The following is a 27,477-nucleotide window of genomic DNA, read 5'->3' on the forward strand; positions in this document are numbered from 1 at the left end:
AGGGAGGAGAGCAGTTGAATTTTTTGTAAACTCTCCATTCATGCTGAAAACTTGCTTTTAAGACTGACACAGCAGTTAAAATGGTTTATCACAAACCGAGGGTGTCTAAAAGTTTTCAAGGCATGGTGGGCTGCATCTATTTCCCCTTGGCTGTCATAACCGGTCCGCGTGCCTCAGTTCAGAGCCGTATATTGGGAGAGTCTGGCCAGTGGTTGTGGCGACGAAGGCAGTGGAGAGGAGAAAAGTGAAGGAGAAGGAGGAGAGTGCAAAGGAGCGAAAGAGAAAGAAGGGAACAAAGAGGAGACGACCACCATTTTGACGCAACGCTATTGGCTCGGAGCACTGTGGAGGCTACGCGTCATCTGCTACGGGCTTATTTCTTTTTTTGCCTGAATCCAAGTTTACGTTCAGACATGCAGAAGCTCAATTCGTTTGCTTTTTAAGCCACGAAGGAATAACACTGCATCATTTTCTTGCCAGAGCCTGCCAAATAAAAGGAAAGAATCAAAATTTAGATGTCGATCCCATGCTTCCGCCGGGCGAATGAATGAAAATGGCGGCCCTCCCCACTCGGCTGGGGTCCACGCGCATGCGCTCACGCCTCTCGCTCCGCGCCGCGAGCTGATTGGCTCACTCGGGAGGGGGACGTTACGGCGGCAAGATCATAGACTGACCAAACTTTCCCCATATACGGCTCTGCCTCAGTTTACTTAGCCGTGGTTCAGAGAAGTTTTTTTTTAGCGGCACTCGTTTTAATGCAGACATTGTCGAGATATACTATTAAGAAAGCAGTTTTATTAGTATGAAACTCAAACTAATTATGTAAGCATATACACAAGTTGAACAGATTTCGGCTGTTTAAAACAAGATGTCATGACGACAACATACAAGTCCATCACTGTACACGTCGAGGTGCTGATGTGATACCTCGAGTTCGGGACCACATTCTGAGAGTTGAAGCAGTCCTGTATGGGCCACCTTGTAGGCACGCACATGTTGCTGAAAGCAGTCGGTTGCAAGCATTTCAAGTAACAAAAACACATCATTATGAGACACATAAATGTTGCGGATCTGTGCAAATGTGGGGAGCTCTCCTTTCACTACCACGAGAATGTCGTGTTCTCTGTAATCTCCTGCATCTAGAGAAACACTTTTCGCTTCCAAGAGGCTCACTTTGTGCTTCAAGCTTTGAGCAGCAGCTGGCAAATTATCTCTGTTGACCTCTCTTGCACGCAGCATTCTTGGACTTGATTTTGCTTCAAGGGAATTCATTTCAAAGCTCTGCAGCAACTGGTGCCGTGATGCAAGCGTCTTGCAGATGTTTCTGAAATTTTTTACCTTTGAAGCCATGGCTTTAAAATACTGATGCTTTGCTTCAAAGCGAAGGCACCAGTATTGGCGCAAAGGTCCAAGGGCAGCTGTCATCCTTGCGTAGTGCACAATGTAGTGGATTTTTGGGAGGATCCTTGCCTCAGGGTACATCTCTGTGAATGCTTGGATGAAGTCTTCCACTAGAACTTCGAGGTATGCAAGCCAGTCCTCGGGAATCTCTTCAGAGAGCACCAAATCAACAATGCCGTGCAGCTGGAGGAGCACATTCCAGTGTCTGTTTCCTTCCGGAATGGATGTTCCGAATATCAGGGGATAGAGTCTGAACAGGCACCGTTTTTGAGAGGCCGTACCCTTGAGGCTTGCTCCACCCTGAATAAATGCAGCTGTCAGTGGTTCTGGACGGTTTTTCCTGTCATTGAACCCGTAAGGAAAAGTCTCCACTCTCTTCAGATCCTCCAGGCTCAGTGTGCCTTCGTCCATTAGACCTTTTGTGACATGCTTAATGATGAATGCAAGCGCACCTTCAAAAAGATCGTGCATGACGTCAGGGGCCATTTGCATCGTGACATCAAAATAGGTCAACTGTGATATTGGGGATGGGCCGACAACACCATACAGCTTGCAATTGACCTGAGGGTTTATCTTAACTGCAGCTAAGTGGCTGTTGTGGTTATCTCTTGTCCTTATTTGGCAGTGCTCTTCACTTGTCACGGTACGAAGGTCGCGACTTGTCACCATGCTGTAGCGGCATACACGCCCTTGCGAAAAACACGCCGAAAACCCTCCTAACTTATGTTGGGAGAGATTGTCGCCACACACTGCCATCACAATGACCTTCACATTTTGTGGAACACCATTTATAGCTGCAGTGAGGCCAGTGCTGCTGAGTTCTTCCAAATCATCAAGTAGTGGTTTCAGGATGGCACAAAGCCCATGTTTTTCGACATCCTTAAATTTTGCTAGAATGACTAAGTAGACAGACCTGAGCCTTGATCTGTACCGTGGGTGGATGTTTAGCAGTGTGAAATACACTGTTGTCAGCTTGTGGACTCCACGTTTGGCCCCGAGGGGGTTGGCAATTTCCACCTCGTCCATGTACAGTAGCACAAAGAGCGTCATTACAGATGCGTCTGTCACAACATCTCGTAACCTCTCATACACGGATCCATCCCTGAAGTCTTTATAGGTCTCGTACCCATCGTCTGTCAAAGTGGGGACATGCTCATCAATTAAGAGTTCTGGAGCTGCCTTCAACTGGAGGATATTTGTAAGCACTTTTCCAATCGATACATATTAAAATGTGTCACCTTCATCTCCGACTCTCACTTCATCTGGACTCACAAAGGGAAACATGTTTCTTGCGAACTGCTCTCGTGCATGCTTTGACCTGACACAGCTGAAAATCTGTTCAACAAAGGTGCAATCAAGTAGAGTTGCTAGTTCTCTGGGCAGTGCGTCGTAACTGAATGGCAAGGCCTGTTTAACCTGTCCAGCAAATTGTTCTAATACAACCTGAAGCATGAACCGCATGTCTGCAAACACCAAGTCTGCTGCACTGTGAGGCACCTTGCGCTCTTCTGTCAACTTAAAGAAACACATGCAGACAGTCTTGGTCATGGTGGAAAGAAACTCTTCAAATGTCTGAGGCTTGGTGGTGCTGGTGGTTGGTGGATTGTCACGACTTCCACCTGGGAGAACTGGGTCATCCTGCGCACTTTCATCTGGGAGAACTGGGTCGTCCTGCGCACTTTCATCTGGGAGAACTGGGTCATCCTGTGCACTTTCACACTCAATGGGGCTTTCTAGTTGCGGAGGTTCAGGTGGCGAAATGGCATCCTTGTGCTTCCGGTATAGATGTTTTCTGTACGACTCGACGTGCCTGTATGACTTTCCACAACTGTCCACAGCACATGTGACAAGGAAGTTGTGCTCTCCACTGTGCACGACCCCGAGATGACAAACGATCACAGTCAATTTGTGATAAAAAAATGTGCAACGGGGGCACTGAAAGAAGTGAATTTTCTCCATGTTGTAACCGCCTCTTAACCGGCGTTAAGTGTTCTGACAAAGTTTTGCTTGCTTGCTTCGATCACATCACGCCAAAAGAGAAATGGAAACTCCACGTTTTTCTGTGTTTTTCTTTTTAAAAAGACGACAGCATCTCTCGTGCTAGCATTTCTCGCGAGTTCGGGGCCCCTGATTGGCCTATTCAACGTCCTACTCTTTCGGAAGCAGCAGACGGCTTTTTAGAGCAAACAGAGCAGTGAACTCTGCGTGTGGTAAAAGTGCGCGAATGTGGTGTTGACGCGACGCACCATAACCGACCACCCTGAACGCGCGTTGAAGCACACGTGAAGATGGCTGGTTCTGATAGAACCCGAAGACAATCTCCGAAGCGGCATCTCTTATTGTACGAAGCATATCTCCGAAGCGGCATCCTTTGTATACGAGTCGGCTGTTTACCTAGTTATTGGGCTCCCCTCTCTATCGCGTAAACCCTAGGATTTAGCGCGATGAACACTACGAGCTACCCGAGCCAATTCATAGCACGTGGCATGTCATGTGACTTCTCTGTTCTGGCGTCACTCCCCCTCCCCCAAGAGCACACGTGACATTCTCCGAGCTATGGACTGGCTCTAGTGGTTCGTAGCGTCCTTTGCGATCCATCGTAGAGGAACAAAGTATAGCTGCGCGCAGTCTTGCCAAAGGTACAGGCCTGAAAGTGTAACCAACTGAGGCAGCTTTGGGAGCTACGTGCCCACCGGACCAATAGCCAAGCAGGGGCACCGGATTTCCCCATCGCCCGGGCTTGCCTGCGAGCGTTTTAGTTTCGCCTCCACATCTTGTTCTGTACGCACAGCAGGAAATCGCTGCTCTAGAGCTGAGAAAAAATGAGCGTTACTTGTATAGTGAAGTACAAGGAGTCCTGCAAAAAGCTGGTTGTAGGCGGCGAGAAGGCTGCGGCGGATGTGAGAACGGCCCTTCTCACAAGCCCCTTTAAAGATGTCGTGGACAACATGTTGATACAGGTGAGTGATATGCGCGCACACGTTTTGTGTGGTACTTGCAGAGGCGCGAGAGCGGCTTTCAAGATTAGGTCACAGAGGTTTTCGATTTCGATAAAATGAATTCTGTTCCGCGTCATTCATGAAGAATTTAGGCTATCGGTGACCCTCTGGAGCGAAACACCCGCTCTGAAAAGATGTCGGTGGTCGCTGCAGGAGCGGGTGGCGAGTAATTGCGAGCCGATCGGGCACCGATGCACATTCTCCAGTGCTTCCAATAAAAAAAAAAGCCACGTCTCCCCGTGTAGAATTTCTTTTTCGAGTAGGTTTTGTTTTGTTTTGATGACAGGTTGAGTCTACACATCTCTGATTAGGCTGCGTCGAATAAGGCCAACATTTATTTAAAAATTGGTGTGGTTTAACAGTAAGTTTGGTTATTACTGGCCGCTTACGGCCTGCCCCCCCCCCCTTTTTTTTAATAATTGTTTTTCATTGAAGCAAGTTAACTAAGCCCATTGCCCTACATGTCTACAAACCTTTAAAAAAAAAGTTTATTACATTAGATGTGATATGCCGCGGGTGTTCCAATAAAGATCGACTTAAAAAAAAAGTTCCTAAATAATGTTGTACGGGATAGACAGAACCTCTTTCTGGGAACAAATTGACAGCCGCTGTGGGCGTCCGTATTCCGAGAAAATATACTAATTAACAAACCAATTAAAAAAATAAAAACATTCTTTTTTAATCGGCGCAGTTTGGTAGCCACTGCGAGTTTGATGCCGCAGACAGAATGACCCCATATCCGTTTTTAAAACAGAAGTTTTCAAAAACTGTAGCGTGAGAAAATCGCGAGCTTTTTCCGAAGGAAACCGAAACAACACGAGAAGCGCAGGAAATCACGTGCAACGGTACCTTCAGCTGGTGACGTGTTGTGACGTCACCTAATCTTCGACGCGCAGTTCAAAACGTCTACGTCATTTTACCGTCGACCTCGGCACGCAGCACGCGCTTTTTGCCGCATCACTCATAAAAAAAAAAAAAAAAAAAAAAATTTGCTAATGTTGAAGACCATGGAGCACGGAATGTCCCGCACGAACCACTCTGTGCATCATTCGCGCAATGTGTTTCAATCTTTTTATATATATATGGGTGGTTTCATCTCAAATCGTGCAGGCAAAAAGGGTCGAATTTTTAATTTCGATGAAAAAAATATATGTTATGGCGCCGTTTTTAAAACCGCAGTCGACACAAACCGCAAGTTCGTCCGATTTTTTGTTCTCAACTTATGAATTTTTAAAGAGGCCGCGGCGAAAAGCAGTGTTTTTCACACCCGTCGTGGGTCGGATGTTTCGCTTGATCTCCCGCCATGGATTTGCAGTCCACATTATATTAACTTTTTTCAAGCACTCTGTGGACACATTTAAAAGGCTCCAATACCATGAAATAATTTTAGGCCTTTTTCTTTTTTCCTGTAAAAATGTCAAAAACGCCTCCTGGGTCAATTGTTGACGAACTTTGACAATTAATTACTGGCGATCTACTTGGGTTACACCAATATTTTTTATGTCCACGGAGACCCAAAACACGCTCTTTATTTTTATTATAAAATGATTTGGTTGTATAAAATATCCTTTGCGGTACGTTTACGTTAATATTATGCAAAAACCAAAAAGTGCCATTTTTGAAATTGATTTTCTCAAAAAACCCATTTTTTTATTTTTTTATTTTTTGTTCAAATGTAGATATGATAGTTGTCTACACGAAAATCAAGCCTAGAAAGTGTATATTTTGTTTGTATGTTCTACATTTAAGCATCAATATCGTACAAAAACGTGTTTTTACGGCTCGAAATGGACTTGCGAATTGCGCGTCTTCACAAGCTTGGAAATAGTTTTTTTCTTTTTTTTCAACGTTCCCACATCAAAATGAAATACAGTATTTCCACCCTGATATATTTATTGATTATTTAAATTTTAATATACGCGGCAAGCTACATCGGAGGAGTTCCAAAAAGAGAAAGCAACACTTCTTAACAGACCAGCAGGTGTCGTAAATTTTTAACGTGTAGCAGTCGGCAGACGTCTTATTGATTCGGGGCTCTCATTGGCCTGCATGAACGTCCCGCCCTTTCGGAGCCAGCAGATGACCACGACTTTTCGCGCTCGTTGTGTTAGATGGGACGGCCCGTGAGAGGAAAGCGTGCAGCGCACCCTGTGTCACGAGGAGTGAAATGGTACGATTGTGTCGTTGACGCGGCGAACAGTGACATCCACCCAGGAGGAGTCAGTCAGAGTATTGCACAAGGGAAAGCAAAGGAATCGTTGCCTGAAAAGGTGAGGACACCACGGCCTTACAATGTCGACGGTCAACAACTGTTCTGCCAGCCAAAACAACGCCGCGTGCGCGCTAAAACCGGCGGCGCGGGACAGAAATCCCGCAGACGCACACACGAAGATGGGCCGGTTTCGTTAGGGATGTGGGGAAATTTCAAACCAGCCATCCGTGCATGCGTGAAACGATACCGCCTGTTTGCCCGAGCTTCGAGCTCCCTATCCTTACCTTGAAACGGCCGTGCTCTCTCTCTCTCTCCGGGGAGATCCGATAGCACCGAAGGGTTATCTATTAAACTTGAGGAAGAAAACGAGAAGGGAGTGTTTAAGTTTAATTATCCCCACCAACCCGCTCGCTCTGTCCTTATAAAGGGTTATCTCTTTTGGAAACAGCAAAGCCCGGAGACAGACATTAAAACGAGCGTGTTGGTTGTATTCTGCCCGGAGACTAGTTGGGTCGAAGTCAGCCTCCTTGTCAACTATAACCGTTTGTGAAGAGTGGGCTTCTCCCAAGATGAAACGTTAGCGCCGGCTGACGTGTTCTTTTAAAAAAGGGAAGGGGAAAGAGAAAGTTTGAGTAACTGCAGAAACTACCTCGAAAGCTCCTCTCCCGATATGAAGCTTGAAGCATAGTCTCGGTTACCTTCTCGCGCATCGCCTGCTCGAATCTATTCGTCACATTCTTTCGTACAGCTACAGTTCCGCAGAGCCGTCGTGGATGTGCGTAATAGAGGGAGAAACAGATTCGAGCATCATCTGGACGCCGTCATCCTGCCAGACTTCAATGTCGTGGGGCCGACTCGTGTGTGTTTCTTCCAGGGTGTTGGAACGAAATGTTTTTCGTTCCGTTTTCATTTTCGTTCCGTACAAAACAGTTCCGTTCCGTTTCCGCTCCGGAACGAATAATAAATGCTCCGTAACGGTTCGTAACGGTTTCTTTCTATGAAAAAAAATCGCAACAAAAATTAAAAGGAACGTAACATTTATTTTTACACAAAAATAGATAATTCAGGCGCTCTAGAGGAATCCGCGGAAACGACATTGCTTCTGAGATCATGTTCATTGCCTTGAGAATGACATCATGATCAAGGCACCGAACATGATCTCAGAAGCAGCACGTCATCAAGTGTGCTCGGTGAAAGGCAAGACCTCTGGTCCGATAAAATAAATTTCAGCGCCGAGAAGGCCCTGAAGGCCCATAGGGATGAAGTACAGTTTTGCAACAGAGTCTAAGACTGCCGTATCCGTAGAAAAACAAAAGATAGACTTCTACAACGCCGGGTCACAAACTTCCCGCACTTGCCGTGATCTGTTGTCTGTCTGTGTCGTCAGAAGAAAGCATGGAGGAAGAGGGTGCAAGAGCCAAGGAGAGCATTGCGAGCGTGTGGAAGCGTCGCGCCACCGCGCTCTCATTGGTGGGAAGCAATGGTGCCTTGCGTCATGTTTTTTTTTTTCTCGTATTTTTTGTCTTTGTTTTTGCTATGCTTGTTCGCCCAAAGTTTAGACGCGGGAGCGATGGCTTGCTTGTCTTCTCTTTAATTATTGTACAAACCAACGGCTGTCTCTTCGCTGCGTGAAACGAATTACTGAAATACCTGATATTTTCCCTTGAACCGAAAACCGATAAGAAAATTTTTCGGTTTCACTCCGGAACAAAATAATAAATAATGTTTCGATTACGTTTCCGTTCCGCCCAAAAATATCGTTTTTTTCGTTTTTCGTTTTTGGTTTTCGTTTTGTTCCGATACCCTGGTTTCTTCGCCCCGCTGAACTTTGTTTCTCGGGTGCGGTTTTTTCTAAACGTTTTTTTTTTTTTCAATGTTTTCTTACTAACTGTTTGTTAGCACTGTTCAGTTGTTGGGTTTATTTCGTCATGGCGTAGCGGCCTGGCGGTGATGTAGAGAGCGTGTTCGCACGCATTTGGTTGCGTCCCGTTTAGGGAATGCCCGGGGGAGTTGGTTTTTGTTCTTGCCATGTGCGGCTGAGTTTTCCCGTCTTTATTAAATTATTGATTTTTTTTTGTTTTTGTTTTACCTTTACGTGCCGTCGACTTCTTTGTCTGACTCTCCACCAGGCGTGGACCTATCGCCTTGCCACCGCTCAAACCTAAATACTTTATATTTTTTTTTTAACGCAATTTTCGTTAAGATCGGAGTTGGGCAATTTTATTCCTATTTATTTATTTTTATTTCCTACCCCTCTCCGTGACACACTCTCTGTGTGTTATGGACCGTTTCCGTGTCACCACTTTTGTGTATTACGGAAGTGAAAGGACATTCCCTGGTGACCTGTGCGATGTGCGATAAACAAGCCCCAGTGTTTGGTTTCGTAAAGAATTGTATATAATATATCGACGATGTGGTGACTTTCTTTGTCTTAGTAATATGACAGCTAATAGCTAGTCGTGCTAGTTTACTTTGAAAGGTTTATAAATCGAAACAATACAACGTGTGTGCCTTTTGGTTATTGAAAGTCTACTAAGCCTGCTGATTTGGTTAGATATGTATCTCATGGTTCCCGCTCTTATCAAAACATACATAAATATTCAATACCACAAAATCCGTTTATAATTGATTACAAAATGCAGAAGAAAATTCAAGAAAACTTTTTCACAATTCATAGAGACGCATGGGTCGCTATGTCTGACTTAGGTCTTGCAAAACAAAGACGTCTTTTTCCGATACTGAGGACTAAATATAAAAGATGCAAACAAAATATACACTTTCTAGGCTTAATTTTTGTGTAGACAACTATGATATCTACATTTGAACAAAAAATAAAAAAAATAAAAAATGGGTTTTTTGAGAAAATCAGTTTCAAAAATGGTACTTTTTGGTTTTTGCATAATATTAACGTAAACGTACCGCAAAGAATATTTTATACAGCCAAGGAATTTTATAATAAATATAAAGAGCGTGTTTTGGGCTCTCCGTAGACATAAAAAATATCGGTGTAACCCAAGTAGATCGCCAGTAATTAATTGTCAAAGTTCGTCAACAATTGACCGAGGAGGCGTTTTTGACATTTTTACAGAAGAAAAGAAAAAGGCCTAAAATTATTTCATGGTATTGGAGCCTTTTAAATGTGTCCACAGAGTGCTTGAAAAAAGTTAATATAATGTGGACTGAAAATCCATGGCGGGAGATCAAGCGAAACATCCGACCCACGACGGGTGTGAAAAACACTGCTTTTCGCCGCGGCCTCTTTAAAAATTCATAAGTCGAGAACAAAAAATCGGACGAACTTGCGGTTTGTGTCGACTGCGGTTTTAGAAACGGCGCCATAACATATATTTTTTTCATCGAAATTAAAAATTCGACCCTCTTTGCCTGCACGATTTGAGATGAAACCACCCATATATATATATATATATTTGTTTTGAAATATATATATATTTTTTTTTATTTTAGTGTTATTTTGTTTTTATTCTGATATATTTTATTGCATTACATTATTTTTGTGATTTTATTTTTATGTTATCGGAATTTTATTGTATATTATTTTTTAATCTTTTTTATATTTGTTGTTGTGTATTTTTATTTGTTTTAGTTATTATTTTTACCCAAAACATGCTGCTCTCACTGGCGCATTTGCTTTTAAATCAAAATTATTAATAACTCAAGGCCAGCTGTGTGACTATGATATCCAACTGGCCGCCGCACCGACCTAGCTTCGAGCCTCGCCGAGGCTCAATCTTTATATGAAAGCTTAACATCTCTAATGCCTCCATCATGTATTCAAGACGCTCGCTATGACTGCTATTATGATACCTGTTCATGCAATTTTCTTCTAGGAAATGCTCCATAAAACACATTCTGTGTTAAGAAAAAAAAATGGAACTGCTACTTGAAATGAAAATCTGTGCAGGTCTATCTCTCTTATATGGAGTGATGCGGCCAATGCAAGTGGCCGCGAGATGCCGAGCTGGAGAGAAAAATAATGCAGAAAATTTGAACCACGTGCCGTAATTAGGTGACGTTTCAACTCGTCAACAGCGGAAGTTTTCTTTGCACATAATTCCCTGTGCTTCTCATTCACTGTTTCGGTTTCCTGCAGAAAAACAGCTAGAGATTTTGTCGCGCTGCAATCCTTGTGAGAAGGAATTTTTCCGGTTTAGAAATGAATATGGGATCATTGTCTGCATCATCAAACTTGCAATTCATACTGCCCACCAAACTGCACTAATTTACAAATTAATTCGGTAGATATTTAGTATGTTTCTGCAATCCCAGGCATCTACCGTGCTTAGTCGACAATTTGTTTTCAAAAAGAGTTTCTTTTTATCCCAAACAGCATAACATAGAATACCATGCATCTGCCCATTCCGCACTAAGCGCCCACTCCCAAAACTTTAAACATCTAAAAAAATGTGCACAGTACATATATATATATATGTAAAATTGATGACCTCACATGCGCCCATCCCCTATTTTTTCTTGATTATCTTCAAAGTTTGAGTTGGCACTTGCTCGGTGTTTTATGGTATTTTTTGAGATTTTTAAAGTCATTGTAGAAACACTCGGTATTAACTTACCTTTTCACGTGCAGCTAAGCTGATTTATATTTAATATTTGTTTCAGGTGAAGGACAAAGCACTCAATGAGTTCTTTGATATTGATGACGCAACTGTTGTCACGAACGGTGACATTATAAGACTGGTCGAAAACCCATTCCTGGACCTATCCGCCAGAAGTGCACCCTTGGAGCTGTTAGTACATTTATGGCACACTTGATCTATTTGCTTGTTGTGTTGAGCGTGTAAACACTTTCACTTTCAGCACGTATAAGAGGATGACGATGACATTACTGCATTTGTATAATTTGCTTCATAACCGGGACAGAGCCCTAGCATCTTTGATTTTGTCATGACAGAAATTGATGACACTGCTTTTTGTACATTCTTAAGAAACTTTCTTCTGGTGGAAAGACTAAGGACAGAATACTTCTCCACTGCAGCGATCCTGATTTCGCATTGAGCCCGGAGAGTCCTGCTGTTCCGAGCCCTGTATCCGTACAATCAGCACCTGGACCACTATGGTACAAGTTTCCTGACTTCCCGATCAACATTGCTCAGGAAATTGAAAAGACGGAAGTAGGCAAGGTGATGCCGGATTTGAGGAGGAACATCATCAGACAGATTGTCTCATCTTTATGTATAGAGACTATGTGAGTATCAAACTGTATTTAACATTAGTTCTCCATTGTTTAATATTTAATTATTTTCCAGCTAGCAGTCATGATGAGGCATTGGGAGGGCACACTTGCCAAACGCCAGATTGCCTTGGGCAATCTGGCGTTTTCATGTGGAACATTAGTTCAAGGCATTTGCAACAGATGTGCAGTCATGTCTCCACTTTTTGCAGGGTCTTACATATGTCATATATGTCATATGTAAGACCCTGCATATAAAAGACATAACAGTGCATATAAAAGACATAACATATGTCTTTTATATGCACTACCCATATCCTGAGTCCCATAAATGCTGCTCTTTCTGATGTGTATCCTGATAGACGTGAACAATTTCTGCGTGATCAATTCTGGTAGTTCAGTTTTAATTTGGGGTGAAGGCTCAGTATTTTTTTGCTAGTGAGTTTCCTTTGATGAATGTGGCATCACCACAGTCGAAACTGCGAACTCAAACATTAGAAGAGGGGAAACGTTTGTGATTTAAGCTCCACCCTTTGCTATCATTAGCATATTAATCTTCCTTTCTTCTTTAAAAAATACTTCAAAAGAAAAAAAAGAAAGAAATTACATGTTCTGGTTTATACAGCATGAGGCTGCTTCAAGACAAATAGAGCCAAAATCTCCTAGCAGGTGTTGCACTGCTGCTCAGGGAATTTTCGATTAATGTGCTATGAGCTGAGCTAGTTGGTGCACGATACTAGGATAGGGCCAGCTTAAACAAATAAGAAAAAAAATGTGAAATTACCGATAGAAAAATAGTGTTATAACTGAACTACCAGCTAGACTACATGAGAAATGCTTGGAACTATGGCCATCGAAGAAAACAAAGCAATGCATGTCAGCGTGCCTTTTATCAAGCTAAACATGAAAAAAAATATATATATTTGCGGTGTTTTACGTTTCACTGAAATGTGGGTCCATTTCAAACTAAATTTTGTCTATTTATCTCTTAGAAGAAGAAAAAGAAGCACATACCGTATTTGCCGGACTATAAGTCACACCTCTTCGCACGGTTCAAGCGATGAGTTATTTAGTTTACGTGCATCGGTATCGCAAAATCAGAGTTTTGCACAATCGGCTAGATCGCATGTACCGTTTGATGTGCAACATTTACTTTTTGACTCGCAAGAAATGCCCACAGCACGGAGCTGTCTGGCGGGGGCAGTCAAGTGTTTGTCAGCAAAAAGACGTAAAATGCTCAAAAAAAGATGGTAGTCAGTTTTATTCGAGGTAACTCGTGCCGAGCGAACAAAATTTTAACGAGCTAGACACTAGTGAACCAAGCTTTGGAACACTAAGCCTAGCCTAGGCCAAGTCCCGGAGACGACGGGACTCGGCCTAGGCTTTCTGCGCAGGCAGAAAGGGAAACCTTGACATACTTTTTTTCGGTACCTCTAAGAGATCGGCTAGGCACAATTATTTCTGTTACATGTAGCAACATGGATGGAGCATGGCAAAAAGAAACTGGTGATCAAACGGAAACTAAGAGAGACATGAGAAAATAGTCTGTAATGCGTGTATGCCAGCCCACTTACCTTACAGTGTTATTGGACTGAATGAAGCAAAAGAATACTGAATGAAGCAAAAGAATGCCATGGCTGAATTAGGCAACATCGATAACATGCTGTAAAAGCTTTATTCTCACTCCATTGCATATCCAAATTGAGCCGCTCTGGGGAAACCTTAAAATTTCTCGCTTTCTGAGTCAGTTATGAAAAGTGTAGAAGAGTGCGGTGACAGCAGTGCCTCCTGGAGGGGGCAACACCACCTATGACTACGTAGTTACGGTGCTCTACAAAAAATGGCGATCGGCGCATTAAAAAAATGGCGTCGGACCGTGAAAAAAGAAACCTAAAAACTCGTGTAAGTTGCATTGTTGTATGAGACGCACCAAGAAAAATGTTTGGAAAAAACCACAACTTATACACCGGAAATTACGGTAGTCAAGGTGCACAAAGAGGAAGAAGTTTGAAACCATAGCAGATAATCCAGCTACTATATCTCTGTCTCTTTTTGTATCTTTGTATTCTGACACTTTCCTCTATTAATACTTTATTGTGTACATTGAGTGTATTTTTCACATTTCTCAAGTTAGTGTCCCATGTCTGCAAGAAATTAAGTTAAGAAATTGAAGACAGGATGCAATATTTTAATTGTACAATCAACGTATTAATTTATGGCTTAATTATATCTGTGCCCATAATGACAGTTAAGATCTGCCTAAAATAAATGATGCCAATTGTCAGTCTCATTTGTAAGTAACCAATCGCTCAAATGCTTCTCACCTGAAATATCTCCTAGGTACCCTGGTGAACACTACCTTACAGCTGCCCAAGAACTCGTCAGGAGGTACCCGCAACTGATGGATAAATCACGAACTCGCTGTGTGAGTATGCATTTATACATCAATGACCTGACCATAACAACTAACTGTGACACCTTTGGTTGCCATTGTACCCAAAGGTGATAACTCTGAGATTTCTCACAATCTCTTAGAGGCTGTCCAACTCATTTTGCTTTAGGGATTGAATTTGCAAATATACAAGTCATGAAGGCTCCATAATCTCCCCCTCCCTTTTCCTGCCTATGACTGCCCTGCCTGTGCAGATCCGGATGAGCATTATACCTGTGTGGGGTCGCATATTGCTACAGCATGATGCACGTTGAAGACCCCGGCTAGCAGTCATACTGTGCTGGCTATACCACATCTAGAGTACGAAGAAGTGTCGCCATACATCAAAGGCAGCCTGGCCTTACGCTGTATAAATACAAACGTTTATTATAATTTTTTTTAATTTGATTGGTGTTATTTAAGTTGCAGATATGGTTGAGCAATTAAATCACATAGAATTGAGGTGATATGAACAATCTGTATAAGCATATTCTCCACCACCAAGGAGCCCTTACTACAAGGAGCCCATACTTCAGTTTGTTGTACCGCTGTCACAGCTGTGGCACTGTTCGGCTGTAATGGCAGAGCATATTCAAAAATAAAACTGTACATTGCCTATTTCATGGGTTGCATGCTGGAAACAAATTTAGGAACGCTCAACTGCTGATAATGTTCACAGGCACTATACTCGGTGACAACTTTTCTTAGCATTTCTGAAGAGACGTGGAGAGTGCGTGCACAGCTCTAATCAGCGCTCAAAAGGGAAGATGGCATGCATGCCCATACTTTTGACAGCATTGCCAAGAGTTGTCTTCGAGTATAGTCACTTATTTGTTTTATGACAATTTTCGTAAAAAATCAATTACATTTCTGTAGATATGAGGCTGCAGGCCATCATTCGACACCCCTGGGCAGTACAGTGTTTGTAAAATCATCAAATTAATCAGTAAATTCATCAGATAGGCAAAGTGGATACAATTTTCCCAAACATCACATATTGACTCTTGCTAGATAATAGTCTACTTTCATAAATCCCTCCCTGTAGCATGGCACATGCTCCAAACTTGGGACAGTTGGCCACTGAGAAGAATGGTGAAGTCAGCGGCGTAGACTTTCCATTTTCCTGGGGGGGGGGGGGGGGGGGCAGGCTGAGAAGTTCTCTCCGGGGAGGGGGGGGGGGGGGGTGCGCTTTAACTGCTTGCCAGAACTGGAGATTGAAGCTAACGAAAGGCACGCTGGTACTTAATTTCCCATGTATTTTGTCAATAAAAGCAAAGTAGGCGTTATTTTGTTTACATGCCACTCCTAGAAGCTCGTTACATTGCACGTAAACAGCGTCTCGGTAAGGATCATGGCCCGGGCCGGTAAGAGCTTGGATTTCACCAGGGGGGGGGGGGGGGGGGGGCACAAGCCCCGATGCCACCCCATAGTCTATGCCTATGGGTGAAGCCATATATTTTTTGGTTTGGATCAATGCATGAATGCATCGGCACTCCAAATACACATTAAAATGTTAAAAGAGAGCTGAGAAAAATAAGACAAAAACTGCTAAAGATCTGTGATGAGAGACTGAGACGACGAAACTACGCTCACAATCTACTGTTCCCAGAATCCACCGTGTCGCACCTCTCCACCAGGGTCATTTCAATTTTGGGAAAGGTCTATTGTCAATTACGTCATTAATCAGACTTTTTCTGATGTCACATTTTAGGTCTCCTGGCACGCAGGTTTCAAGAACCGAGCCCGAAATGTTCGCAAAAGGATGCCAGCTGGACTCATGGAGGTGGATTCTGCAAGGGCAAAAGCCAAGGCTCGACAACAAAGCCGAAGGGTCGAACTTCCTGGCGACCGCCACTCTGTGCCGAAGAAGGCAGTCAGAAACGTAAGCTCATGAGTAGTTGAGGGTTAGAAACATTTCGTTTGAGCTGCCAAATTATGTAAATATTGAAGTACCTTGTAAAAAATGCACTCTATTTCCACGGAAAAGGCTGGTCGAACAGCCTTGAGGCAATTGGTTTAATTTTTTACTTGCTTGTTCCACTATGTGAGTACTCTGTGGCATTGAAACTGGGGAGAAGGGGGGACGGGGGGAAGACCCCTAGGACATTTCTTGTAAAATAATCAGAGGAAGGGAAGAGAAATCCCGCCTTCCTCACCTCCATCTCTTAAACACTTCCCACACTCCTGGTGTGCTTGTAACATCCAAGGAAAGGAAAGGCCCATTTCTTTCATGGGGTATTGTTTACTTTCTTTGTCAAAGAGAAGCAGAAACAAAAATGTTTTTATTTGTTCATGGTGCATGTGACAAAACTGATTTGTTCATGGTGCATGTGACAATTACTATAGAATTGTTAAATTCTTGTGCATGTCCCAGTGAAATCTCAGAAAGAGAAATCATGGAAGCAGGTTCTATCAGTCAGTCATAACACTCATCAGAAAAAACAAGAAAGGAAATGGGAACTAGGGATAGAAAAGAATTGTTAAAAGGGCAATGCAAATTTTTTTTTTTTACTTTCGATAAGTATAGTTTAGAATTATTCCTGGATATTTGTAACGTATGAAACACGCATTGTTTTTTTTTCTCCACACAATGGCAGTCACAAAAAAAGATTTGAGAAAAGCGAAAACCAGATAAAGCAGCCACGTGATCTGGAGCCAAATTAAATGCCTCCAGTGTTTAACATAGCCACGCTCTGGGGCTGCAAAAGCACAGGGTGCTGCCTGAGTTCCGTACATTGTTCAAAAGTTCTGCTATTCCCGCCATCACAGCGATTTGACATGAGTCACTACCCAAATGCATCGCGATGCATTGAATGTCATGAGTCCTAATCGAATGCTGACGCAGTGCTTGTGTCCACTGTATGAGCTGTACTAAATATCATCACAGCGAAGATCTCGAAGCTTGGTGACACAATCCTGGAGATCACATTGTTGGCGTTGTCCTTGCAACTTCGCCATCAAGTTTCGCGAAAAAGAGGCTGGAAGAAAACGCCCATTTTTATCTTTCTAAGTTCACTGCGACGAAGACGCTTCTTTTGGAAAGTGGCGTTGTGTTAGAGTATTCTTGGGTCCCACTAGTGCCTGGAAGCTTGTGTAAAGTGAGAAACACTCCTACCAATCATTGTTGCACGGCCCCTTCAAAGGAGGTACGTAATAAGAATTTACAGAATGAAAACATACTAGGGACAGAAGACTGACACATACAGATCTTTTGAAACGTCTATGTCCGTCTTTTGCCCCTGCTGGGCGTTTATTTTTTTGTCTTTTACTACCAGGAAAATGGTCCTCTAAAAAGAATGAGATGCTCCAAGGTCTCGGAAGAGCAGTCACATTATTAGGCTCGTTCCATTTACCTGCACCTGCTGCATTAGTGCAGAAAACTGTAGGGCGGTGTACTTCCGGTCATATCTCAATACACATACCGGAAGTACACTACACCTACACTTCTCTGCACCCGTGCAGGAGGTGCACGTAAATCGAACAAGCTTATTGAAGGATAAAAGGTTTATGCTGTCGAACATTGAACTCGTAAAGTGCCCTGATATTGTGTCTTTTTTATTCATTGAACAAAACAATAATATATAAATATATAGACATTGTTTTCCTGAAATTATTTAAAAATGCCATAGCAATGTTCTGACTGTTTCGGAATCGATGTAACACAGCATGCTTTGCATATGCTTGCCATTGTGAGTCATCCTCACATCTCTTGTTGGGCAATTGTTAGTTTGTTGGGTGTCTTGAAGGGGGTCCTTTCTAGACCAACAGAGTGTTTACAAACAAGCCCGCTTTGCCCACACCAAGTGTGGGCACTGCGCTTGTGCAGCAACTGAATTCGGGAGGAATACGTAATGTGTTTGCGCATGCGCAGTACTGACAGGAGCGCCACCGCAGTGGCGTGACATCAGTGTGTTGAGTTGGTCTATATTATTCCTAAGAACACTGTTACAAAAAATGAAACATACAATCTTTATCTAAAAAAACAACATGAAAAGCATTGCTTTTAAATTGTTTTTACAATTTCAGATGGTTCAGGCTACAGACTGTGGCCCTGGAGAAGATGAGGAAACGATCAACGGGCAGATTGAGTTTATGAAGAAAGAGATGAAGAAGACGGTGTGGGACAAAAGGAAAGTGGAAGACGCTATGAACCGAACCTACAAAGCCAGGCGGGCATGGTTAAACGGAGCAAATTTGACAGTGACTGCTGTGACAGATCGCTACCCAGCCCTTACGCGGGCACAAGAAGCAAGTATTCATCCTAAACCTTTTAGTTTAACTAGGCTACAGATTTCCTGGTGTTTAAGGATGAACAAAATATTTGCAGGCGTTTTTTTTTTGGAGTTTATTTTATGTATAAAATTTTGTATTTCGACAATTTGGTTTGTGCAAATGCCAAAAAAGATTATTACTCGCAAAAACAACTGCAGAAAAAAAAACTTGTAAAAACTAAGAGCTTAAGTTTAATTGACATCTTGTTGACACCCTTATAATGCCTCTCACTCACAATAATGCAACAGCACTGGCAAACGACAGACAGCGAGTTGGAACCCAGTTCAAGGTGTGGGTACTTTGCAAGTAATGTAAACATCTGGAGCCTTTGGTTTTATTATTTCTTCACAGATTACCTGGCAGTGCCCAAAGGCATTATAACAAGTTAGGAAAATAATGTACTCATCATGACACCTGTAACAACCGGTTCCACTCTACAATGGTTTTAACCGAAAAAGAATTGGCATACATGCTCATCCTATCACAGTGCTTCCTCAGTTTAAAAGTGTGTTTGTTGTGTAAAGGAACAAAATATGGTTACTTTAAGTAGACATCACTGTCAATTCAAGTTTGATTTTTTCTTTAATATTAAGAATAAAATGTTTAATTAAATATTCAGAATAAAAACCAACCTTGAAGTTCTCCCACTACCCTTCTGCTTCATGTAATAGCAAAAATATAAGTGTTCTCAAGCAAAATGTTTCTGTTACAAGGAACGCAAGTAACAACGGCCAGTGTGCTTTCGAGCAGTGTTGCCCAGCTCTGGCTTAAAAAGAACAAAATCTTTGCGACTATCCGTGGTGGCTGCCCGGCTGACGTTAACTTTCATGCCACTGTCCTTTAAGGATAGTAATTCCAGTAAGAGTATGTGCATGACATATGTCTGAGGGAGGATTTATGAAAATAATACAGTCGCCGACTGATTATTCGGACTCGGAAGGGACCCGCCCCGAAATGGTCCGAACAAGCAGTCCGAAAATTCGGTAGATGAAAAGCTTGCCTTTATTACGCCTAAGCAGGCTTCAAAAAGCCGTCAATAGTGGCTTGCTTCATCTTTTGCCTGCTTGCGATGATGTCTGCTTGCATTTGTGTGAGCGCCGTGTTCTCGTCGTACACATTCAACAGCAATGTTAATGCATTCATAATGTCTGCTGTCAATGGCTGCAGGCGGTATTCGGAGTCGGAGTCTCATTTTCTGCTGATGCGAAAAACGAGACGAAAGGTGCAAACCCACAAACGCAAAATGGCTACCGGCGACGCGAGAGTGGGGCGGAGGCACGAAGGGATGGAAGGAAACAAAGCAAAATAATAATAATAATGATGATCATGATGACGTGCAGCTAAATGGAAAAAAAAAGGCTAGCGGTAGGACTCAGGAGTAAGTACTCATGTCGCGCTGCCAAACCAAACCAAGCCAATTCATTTGCAGCGAACATAGAATTCAAAATGGCCACTTCTCGGTGGTGTTTCCCGCTGATCGCTCGCGACGAGTTTGTCCGAATTATCAAACTTTCGTACTTCAAGCTGTCCGAAACATTGGTCGTGAATATACACTATATCTTTGGGATAAGTCATGGTTCCTCCTTTAAGTCCGAACTATCGAACTTTTGTTCTAAGCATGTAAGTCACCGAAAAATCGGTCGGTGACTTACATGCTTAGAACAAAAGTTTCCGGAAATCAGTGGGTTTTTTTCGTTTTAAAGAAGTCTGAATTTCTGACAGTGGAGAATGTCTCTTGGCATTTTTCGGTGAAAATCCGAAAGTCTGCTGCCTAATTATAACTAAAGAGTATCAGCTATGATTTACAGTGCATGTGGTAGATCTTTGCATAATTTCATGCATTAGCTATGCTGTACAATTCTCTTGAACACTAAAAAAAAAAAAGAATGTACAGTAAACTCTCACTTGAGCAAACCTCAAGGGACCCAAGGAACATTCACTAAACTGAATATATTCACTAGAATATGGAACGGCATAGGGCACAACATACATCGAGTCAAAAGTGTGAAATGCAATTTATGGAGTCACGTATATCAATATACTATACAAAGTGCATAACAATTACCCTGCTGCTTTTTCATTTAGAAAAAAAAAATTAATTTTCACTTGCACCGGTGCTCTTAATGTGCAAGAAGTAGCAAAGCTGTCCAGAGAGTATCTTTTTTTGCACTTCCTCTGGCACAGCCTGTTGCTGTGACGAAGCCATACCGCAACGGCATCGTCCACTGGCTCAAAATATCCCGTGCAGAGTCGTTTCACGTTGGGATGCTCCTTCAAGCTTTGACTTTTGCTTCACTATCGTTGGCAACGTCGACGGTGGAATCCTGTAGTCCTTCGCAACGTCCACTTGCCTTTAACCGTTGTCCAGGCGCTGAAGGATTTTGAGCTTGTCCGATACAGACAGCCGCTTCTGTTGTACTCATAACGAAAGTGGGCGCACAAACTGCTGTCTTGCCGTTGTTACCCAAAACTAAGATGGCCGAACGGAAGTGGTGACAAAGAACAGACACACCATGTGGTTTGTTTTCGTCTATTACATCGCCGCTCTGCCTCGGCGGCACTGTAAACACCCGCGATGATACGCCGCCGCTGTAGAGACAGTGGCAGCGGGGCGGCAGGCATTAGCTATGCCAGCACTGCAGAGCACCCAACTTCGCCGAACTGATTGCAAAAATAATCCTGGGTCCACCGATCAAGTTTGTTGAACTGGAATACTCGCTATTCCGGAATTTGTTTTTCGTTGAACTGAAACATTTTTGCACAGAATGCATAGGAAAACTGCCGGGAAGTTTTTTTAAAGTTCGTTATTTTGAAATATTTGTTAAACCGACGTTCACTCAATTGAGAGTTTACTGTATACATATGCCAGTAAAACTTAAACCCGGCTGTTAAGGATCGAGGAATGAGTTCCAGACTATGAAAATTATATTATTTAATGTTGACATGCAATTCAGCAATTTACATAGAATTGTCAACCCAGCCAGTAGTCAAGGTAAATGGGTTAAATACGGAGGGTGATCTAAAAGTTCCGGGACTGATTTTGTAGCGTAGAAAGTGAGGGCAGTACAGTGATGCGTGCGCAGCAGTCAAAGTAAAGAACCTTATGTCTCATTATACCAAAGGGCGCCACTCGGTGAAAATTTGGAGCTGCGCTACACCAGTTTGTTTGACCACATGCACGAGCATGATGGCGATCTTTCCATACACTGCAAACCAAAGCAAGAACGAACATCAATTTTATGTCAAGCTCAGCAAACATAAAACAGAGACGTCTAAAATGGTTTAGAAAGCTAATGTAAAAAAAAAAGTGAGGTGTGCGATGTGTTTTGAGTGGCACTCGCACCTCAAGAATGGCAGAACGTCACCAAAGTCAAGGAGAGGTCGGATAAAGTCGCCCTACTACTCTTCGTCTTCCAGCGATGTTCTGCCATTCCTGAATCGTGAGTGCCACTTAAAAAACTTCGCGAAATTCACTGCTTTTTCACACAAGCCTGCTGAATCATATCGATTGTCTCTGCTTTATATTTGTCGAGTTTGACGCAAAATTGATGTTCGCTCTTGCTCTGGTTTGTAGTCTATAGTAAAATAGCTATTGTACCCATGCCCGTGGTCACGGAAACTTGTGAAACGCAGCTGCAAATGTTCACAGAGCGGTGCCCTTTGGTATAACGAGACACAAAGGTCCCTTTCTTTGACTGCTGAGCACGCATCACTGTGCTGCCCTCTCTTTTTTTGCTACAAAATGAGTCCCGGAACTTTCTGATCACACCTCGTATAATGCAGACGAAAATATTAGCTAATAAGAACATGGTCTGTCTCGTAAAGCAAAAGGCAGGAGTAGGCACCATCATGACCAAGTGACATAATCGGATTTTTTTTCAGTTTTATTATAGTGTTGACATCTCATTCATAAATTGATCACAATTTATTATTTACAGATTCGACAGGAGTTCAGACGGCTGACAGGTCGAGATGCCGAGGAGGGACTTGATGTGTTCCTTGAAAGGAAAACTGAAGAACTCTACAAGCTCTTCCTTATGAAGGCTGCCTCCAAACGACAGGCAAAGGAAATTCTGGAGTACTCCAAGGGATGCTCTCAAGAAGAGAGTGCAAGTAAGTGCCAAAAGAAAATTGCTTTCCCCTCTGGCATGTTTTTGGAAGCTTTCTGAGGTAGCTAATTTGCTTGTAAGTGCCTACAAAACCAGCGATTATTATGCTGCAAGTCTTACGGCCAACAATATGAGCAGATATTTTGAAATCATAATTTTTAGAAAATAAATGATGCCATGGCTACAACAGTAACATACAGCTATGTAAAGTATACGGAGAACATTTGAACGGTATTAGCGCACACGTATGAGGAAGAGAGAAGAGACAGAAAAGAGCGCTACTCACAACTGTATTTACAAAGATGAAGAAAAGGAAGAACCTCGTCAAGATCCCCATAAAGATGAAAAAGGAGGAAGAGGAAGCAGAAATATAAAACAGGAATATAAAACACAAAGTCGGGTGTTCCCTCGCGCGCACAGGCTTGAGACACTGGTTCTTTGATTAAACACCAAAACCTTTGTTGGCCTTTTCGTTGCCGTGGTGCAGGGTGTGTTTGCATCAGTCTTCGCTCACGCAGGGTCACCCTTGTCAGAGGGGAAGACGAACACCTCGTCCGTGGTCGGCTGCCGCTGGGTCGTCGTGCCTGATGTCTCGTGGCACCCGTGACCCATGCGAGTTCTGCATTGTACGTGTTAAAAAGTCTGTTTCCTTGCTTGTTAAGGCTACCACCACCTCGCGGGTCACTATATCCTTGTGCCTCTCTAGGGTTATTGTTTCCCCGAACAGCGGATTGCAATTGCACTCTTTGCAATGTGTTGCGGGATGGCCTCCCACTGTGGCTCTCAGAGAATAATCATGCTCGCGAATCTGCAGCGTGTGGCATCGGTAGCCTTAACAAGCAAGGAAACAGACTTTTTCACACGGACAATGCAGAACTTGCATGAGTCACGGGTGCCGCGAGACATCAGGCACGACGACCCAGCGCCAGCCGACCACGGATGAGGTGTTCGTCTTCCCCTCTGACAAGGGTGACCCTGCGTGAGCGAAGACTGATGCAAACACACCCTGCACCATGGCAACGAAAAGGCCAACAAAGGTTTTGGTGTTTAATCAAAGAACCAGTGTCTCAAGCCTGTGCGCGCGAGGGAACACCCGACTTTGTGTTTTATATTCCTGTTTTATATTTCTGCTTCCTCTTCTTCCTTTTTTCATCTTTATGGGGATCTTGACAAGGTTATTCCTTTTCTTCATCTTTGTAAAAACAGTTGTGAGTAGCGCTCTTTTCTGTCTCTTCTCTCTTCCTCATACGTGTGCGCTAATACCGTTCAAATGTCTAACTACCAACTAGCCCAGTTATCAACCCTTTTAAAGGGAGAACATTTATTATGATTGTAATGCCATGCTAACATTTATTTGCAGGGAAGTATTGTGACTGTCTATATTTTTTTAACTTTTTCTCAAGCGCTTCTTGGCAATGGCGCCCTGCTCCTGCTGCCATGCCTGATGAATGAAAAAAGTACCTCGATTCTGAAGAAATTGGTATGAGCAACTCATTATGCACATCTTAGTTTTCATGCAAATAGCTTTTATTACTGGCTGTCAACCTCCATACAAATAATAATTATAGACAGCAGGGCGACAGATATAGTTTTCTTTGTTAATTAGAAATGTCTAAAAGGATGCACTAATATAATAGTACACAGCATGACACAAAGCGACCAAGTGATCTCTAGTGTTTTTTTCTTTTTTTGCACAGCTGAAGGACTGGGGTCAAAACTACTAGTATAGTGAACTGTGCTTATGCTGGGTGTCAACCTATACTCCGTTTCACAATAATTTGGCGAACTGTGAAGGTTGCAGCCAAAATGCACCCCAGTAAGGGCGTCGGAGCAAGGCACATACAACCCTCCATGACTGAAGCCACAGAGGGCTCGTTACTACCACAGCAACGGTGCCGTCCGCGACAAAATGTAGTTCTAGGCTTCTTTATCTCTTAACTGCAATTGGACTCGCACGATTGCATCTGGCCACATCACATGGAAGAAATAGACGAAGACATGTTACGTTTGAACGATACTTATAATTAATTCGGATCAACTCTTTTCAAAGAACGACGTGGCTTTTGAACAATTTTTGAAGTTTGAAGGATCGTAGCCCTGTAATCGACCACTTCCGCTCAAAACGTCGCCCTAGCTATAACACCCGCCACAGATTCGCGGGTACATTAGGCGTATGGTTGCCTTGTGAACTGACCCCGAAGAGCTCACTACTCAAGTGGACGGCATTGTCACAGTGATGGACGTTCATCCAAAGTTGTTTGGTTTCGCAGCAGACGACTTTAGGCTAGCATGCAGACAACAGTTGGTTCCTCCGTGCCTCGCATTTGCTGCAGCGATACAAACTCTGTAGTGACGTCGTGTCACTGCCTCGCTCCGACGCTTTTATTGAATCGCGGGGGCTATAGCCTCCACAATTTGCCAAGCTATTGTGAAACAGAGTATAGTAAGTACATCAATCCCTTTTAAAACCCCATTGAGCAACATTGGCAGTCACCATTTGTTGGACATCAAGTGTGTGATTGGATTGGAGTCCTTTCTGGTCGATGACCTTACACATTGTATAAACGAGCCGAGCCGAGTTAATGCAAAGCACTCGTACAGGTCACGCACCCTCATGTCTAATACATGCTCAGAATATGTAATGAAGCTATAGTGAACTCAGATACCCTTCCTCTCAAATTTTAGTGTGTATCAGAATGTCTAACAGACGTTTCTAAAGGATTGCCAGAAGGTCATTTTGTCAGTTATCTGCCCAGAGCAGTGCCACAGCACAGAAACAAGTAGCCAAGTGTGAATATTCATGTGAGTACAGATGTGGGAGAATTGGAAAGTTAAGAGGAATTATTTAGCCTATGGGTGTTCAAAACTGTCCATGTGCAGCATGGTACCACCACCACTGTTCAACATTGCTTGCAACCAGGCTAGCAATGGCCATGGTGCTCACATCACAAACGTCCCAAGATGCCTATCTCTCACTTTGATTACTGCTTGATAGAAAAATATAGAGAGTCATTCAAGATAGATAGTGCACTTATTTTTAATTTGTCATTTATGCTTGCAGTTTCATTTCGGTATCCCTTTAATAATGTCTGAGAACTTGTGAACCTGGAAACATTGTGTTACCCTAGTGGAGGAAATTTAGTGTAGAAGTTCACCTGTCTGCTTCTGAATAAACAAATAGGTTCAGGGAATTTCTAGATGTTATACATGGCAGTATTCCTTTTCCGTTTTCTACAGGAGCCAGGCACCCAGCACATGAACCCATGTATTGTATACGTTGGGGAAGATGTCTTGACCTCTCCCATGTATGCAGCGAAAGTCGAAGAACTGAGCATTGACGTTCCAAGCCTCAAGCAAGCTTTCTCATTGCTAATAAGCCTATTCTGGGCCTTCGGCATTCACTATACTCCGGAGGCCAAGAATATGCTCACCATCCTGGAGCATGCCATTGGTGTTTCTCATACAAAAATGGGCATGGTTGCACTTCGGGTTTGGAGCTCATTGTGAGCTTCAGACCTGCAGACAGACGAGGCAATTTTTCCTGTTGTTCGAAAGATGCTGACAACTTTTCAGATGCTGCAACACAAAAAACAAACTACTCAATTACTTAAATTTATAAACTTTTGAGGCAGCAGTTAGAAATGAAGAATGCAGCATTTCCACGCCATTCCTTGTGGGGTCAGGATGATCACCGACACAGGGATAGATTTTTTTGCCCTGATTTTGTGAGCTAATGGTTTCAAGGGCATCAGCAGAGGACATAGAAACATGCTATTACTGCATAATTTGGTGTACATACAGTTTGAGAGTTGCATTTTAATCAGGATTACAACCAAAAGTAGCTCGTCGTTGTAACAGGAGACTGGAATTGCAGCTGTTGCGGCGCCACGATGTATTAGAGATGTCGGTTACATATCAAAATATTTCTAGGGGTAACTAATTTCTAGGGATAACATCTTGCATATTTCTTTGCAAGATGGCGGTACGAACGGAACGGGACGTCGCCGCCTGCTGTGATTGGTCAGTGCTATGCCGCTGACCAATCGCAGCGCAGGCTGCGATGTCCCGGCCCCTTCGTCCCAGCTTGTCCCGCAGACTTACATAGCCCCCCAGGAGGTCGAAAGTAATCTTAAGTTCCTCGTTAGAGTGTGCCAAATGGCCTTTGTTGGCATGTCAGACCCCCAAATTCACCTCTGTCTCGCAAAGTCAAGATGTCGAGAAAGTTTCCTCATGTCAAGCTGACATAAACACACCTCTTTCTTTGCTAAAGCGAAGCAAATTTGTCATGGTCAATGTGCTGAGAAACGGAGTGAGAGAGAGGAGACAAGAACGTGCAGGGACGTTGGAACTCTGAGCTCTAGTTGGAACGATTAGTGCGTTGTAGACCTATAGCTAGCTGCCTTTGTCTCAATTGCAAGCGTTGAATGCGTTTGAATGCGAGAGCCAAATGCCCGGTGCCAGCGTTCTGCATTCTAATGCATTCGACGAGCGCAGTGTAAACAAAGGCAGCTAGCTTTAGGTTTACCCACTAACCATTCGAACCAGAGCTCGGCGTTCCGGCATTCCCGCACGCTCTCATCTCCTCTCTCTCTCTCGGCACATTTGTTTTTCGCCAAAAGCTTACGTTCATGGAGATGCTATTACAAGAGTGATGTGAGAAAATCTCGGGTATTGCAGTATTCATCTACATTTTGTGTCACAACGACCAATAGTTTGTCAGCAACCCTAGAATTGCATGAAAAATTGCTTTCTCTGGAGTAAACCATGATCAACCAATTGCTATTTTTTTTAAACTGAGGGCAACTTTTTAGAGCGCAGCTCTTAGGGGCCCGTTTCCGGCTTGAGCG

At 43.1% G+C, this 27,477-nt stretch overlaps 2 protein-coding genes across 2 annotated transcripts; one reads left to right on the forward strand and one right to left on the reverse strand.

The window, feature by feature from the left end:
* Positions 1–1,181: 1,181 nt before the first annotated feature.
* On the reverse strand, positions 1,182–3,360 carry LOC121837259. The gene is made up of 3 exons (XM_042292842.1): positions 2,640–3,360; positions 1,339–2,534; positions 1,182–1,256 (listed from the first exon to the last, which is right to left on the reverse strand). The coding sequence occupies exons 1-3, from the start codon at positions 3,358–3,360 to the stop codon at positions 1,182–1,184; spliced, it is 1,992 nt and encodes a 663-aa protein (XP_042148776.1).
* An 863-nt stretch (positions 3,361–4,223) lies between these two features.
* Positions 4,224–26,137, forward strand: LOC115321341. Its single transcript, XM_042292843.1, has 9 exons — positions 4,224–4,361; positions 11,248–11,375; positions 11,624–11,833; positions 14,159–14,243; positions 15,961–16,131; positions 18,276–18,497; positions 22,460–22,634; positions 24,034–24,110; positions 25,868–26,137. Exons 1-9 carry the CDS (start codon positions 4,224–4,226, stop codon positions 26,135–26,137), a joined length of 1,476 nt encoding a protein of 491 aa, XP_042148777.1.
* Positions 26,138–27,477: the final 1,340 nt, after the last annotated feature.

The sequence above is a fragment of the Ixodes scapularis genome, unplaced genomic scaffold (assembly GCF_016920785.2).
Source record: "Ixodes scapularis isolate PalLabHiFi unplaced genomic scaffold, ASM1692078v2 PGA_scaffold3__209_contigs__length_174095766, whole genome shotgun sequence".
Classification (NCBI taxonomy): domain Eukaryota; kingdom Metazoa; phylum Arthropoda; class Arachnida; order Ixodida; family Ixodidae; genus Ixodes; species Ixodes scapularis.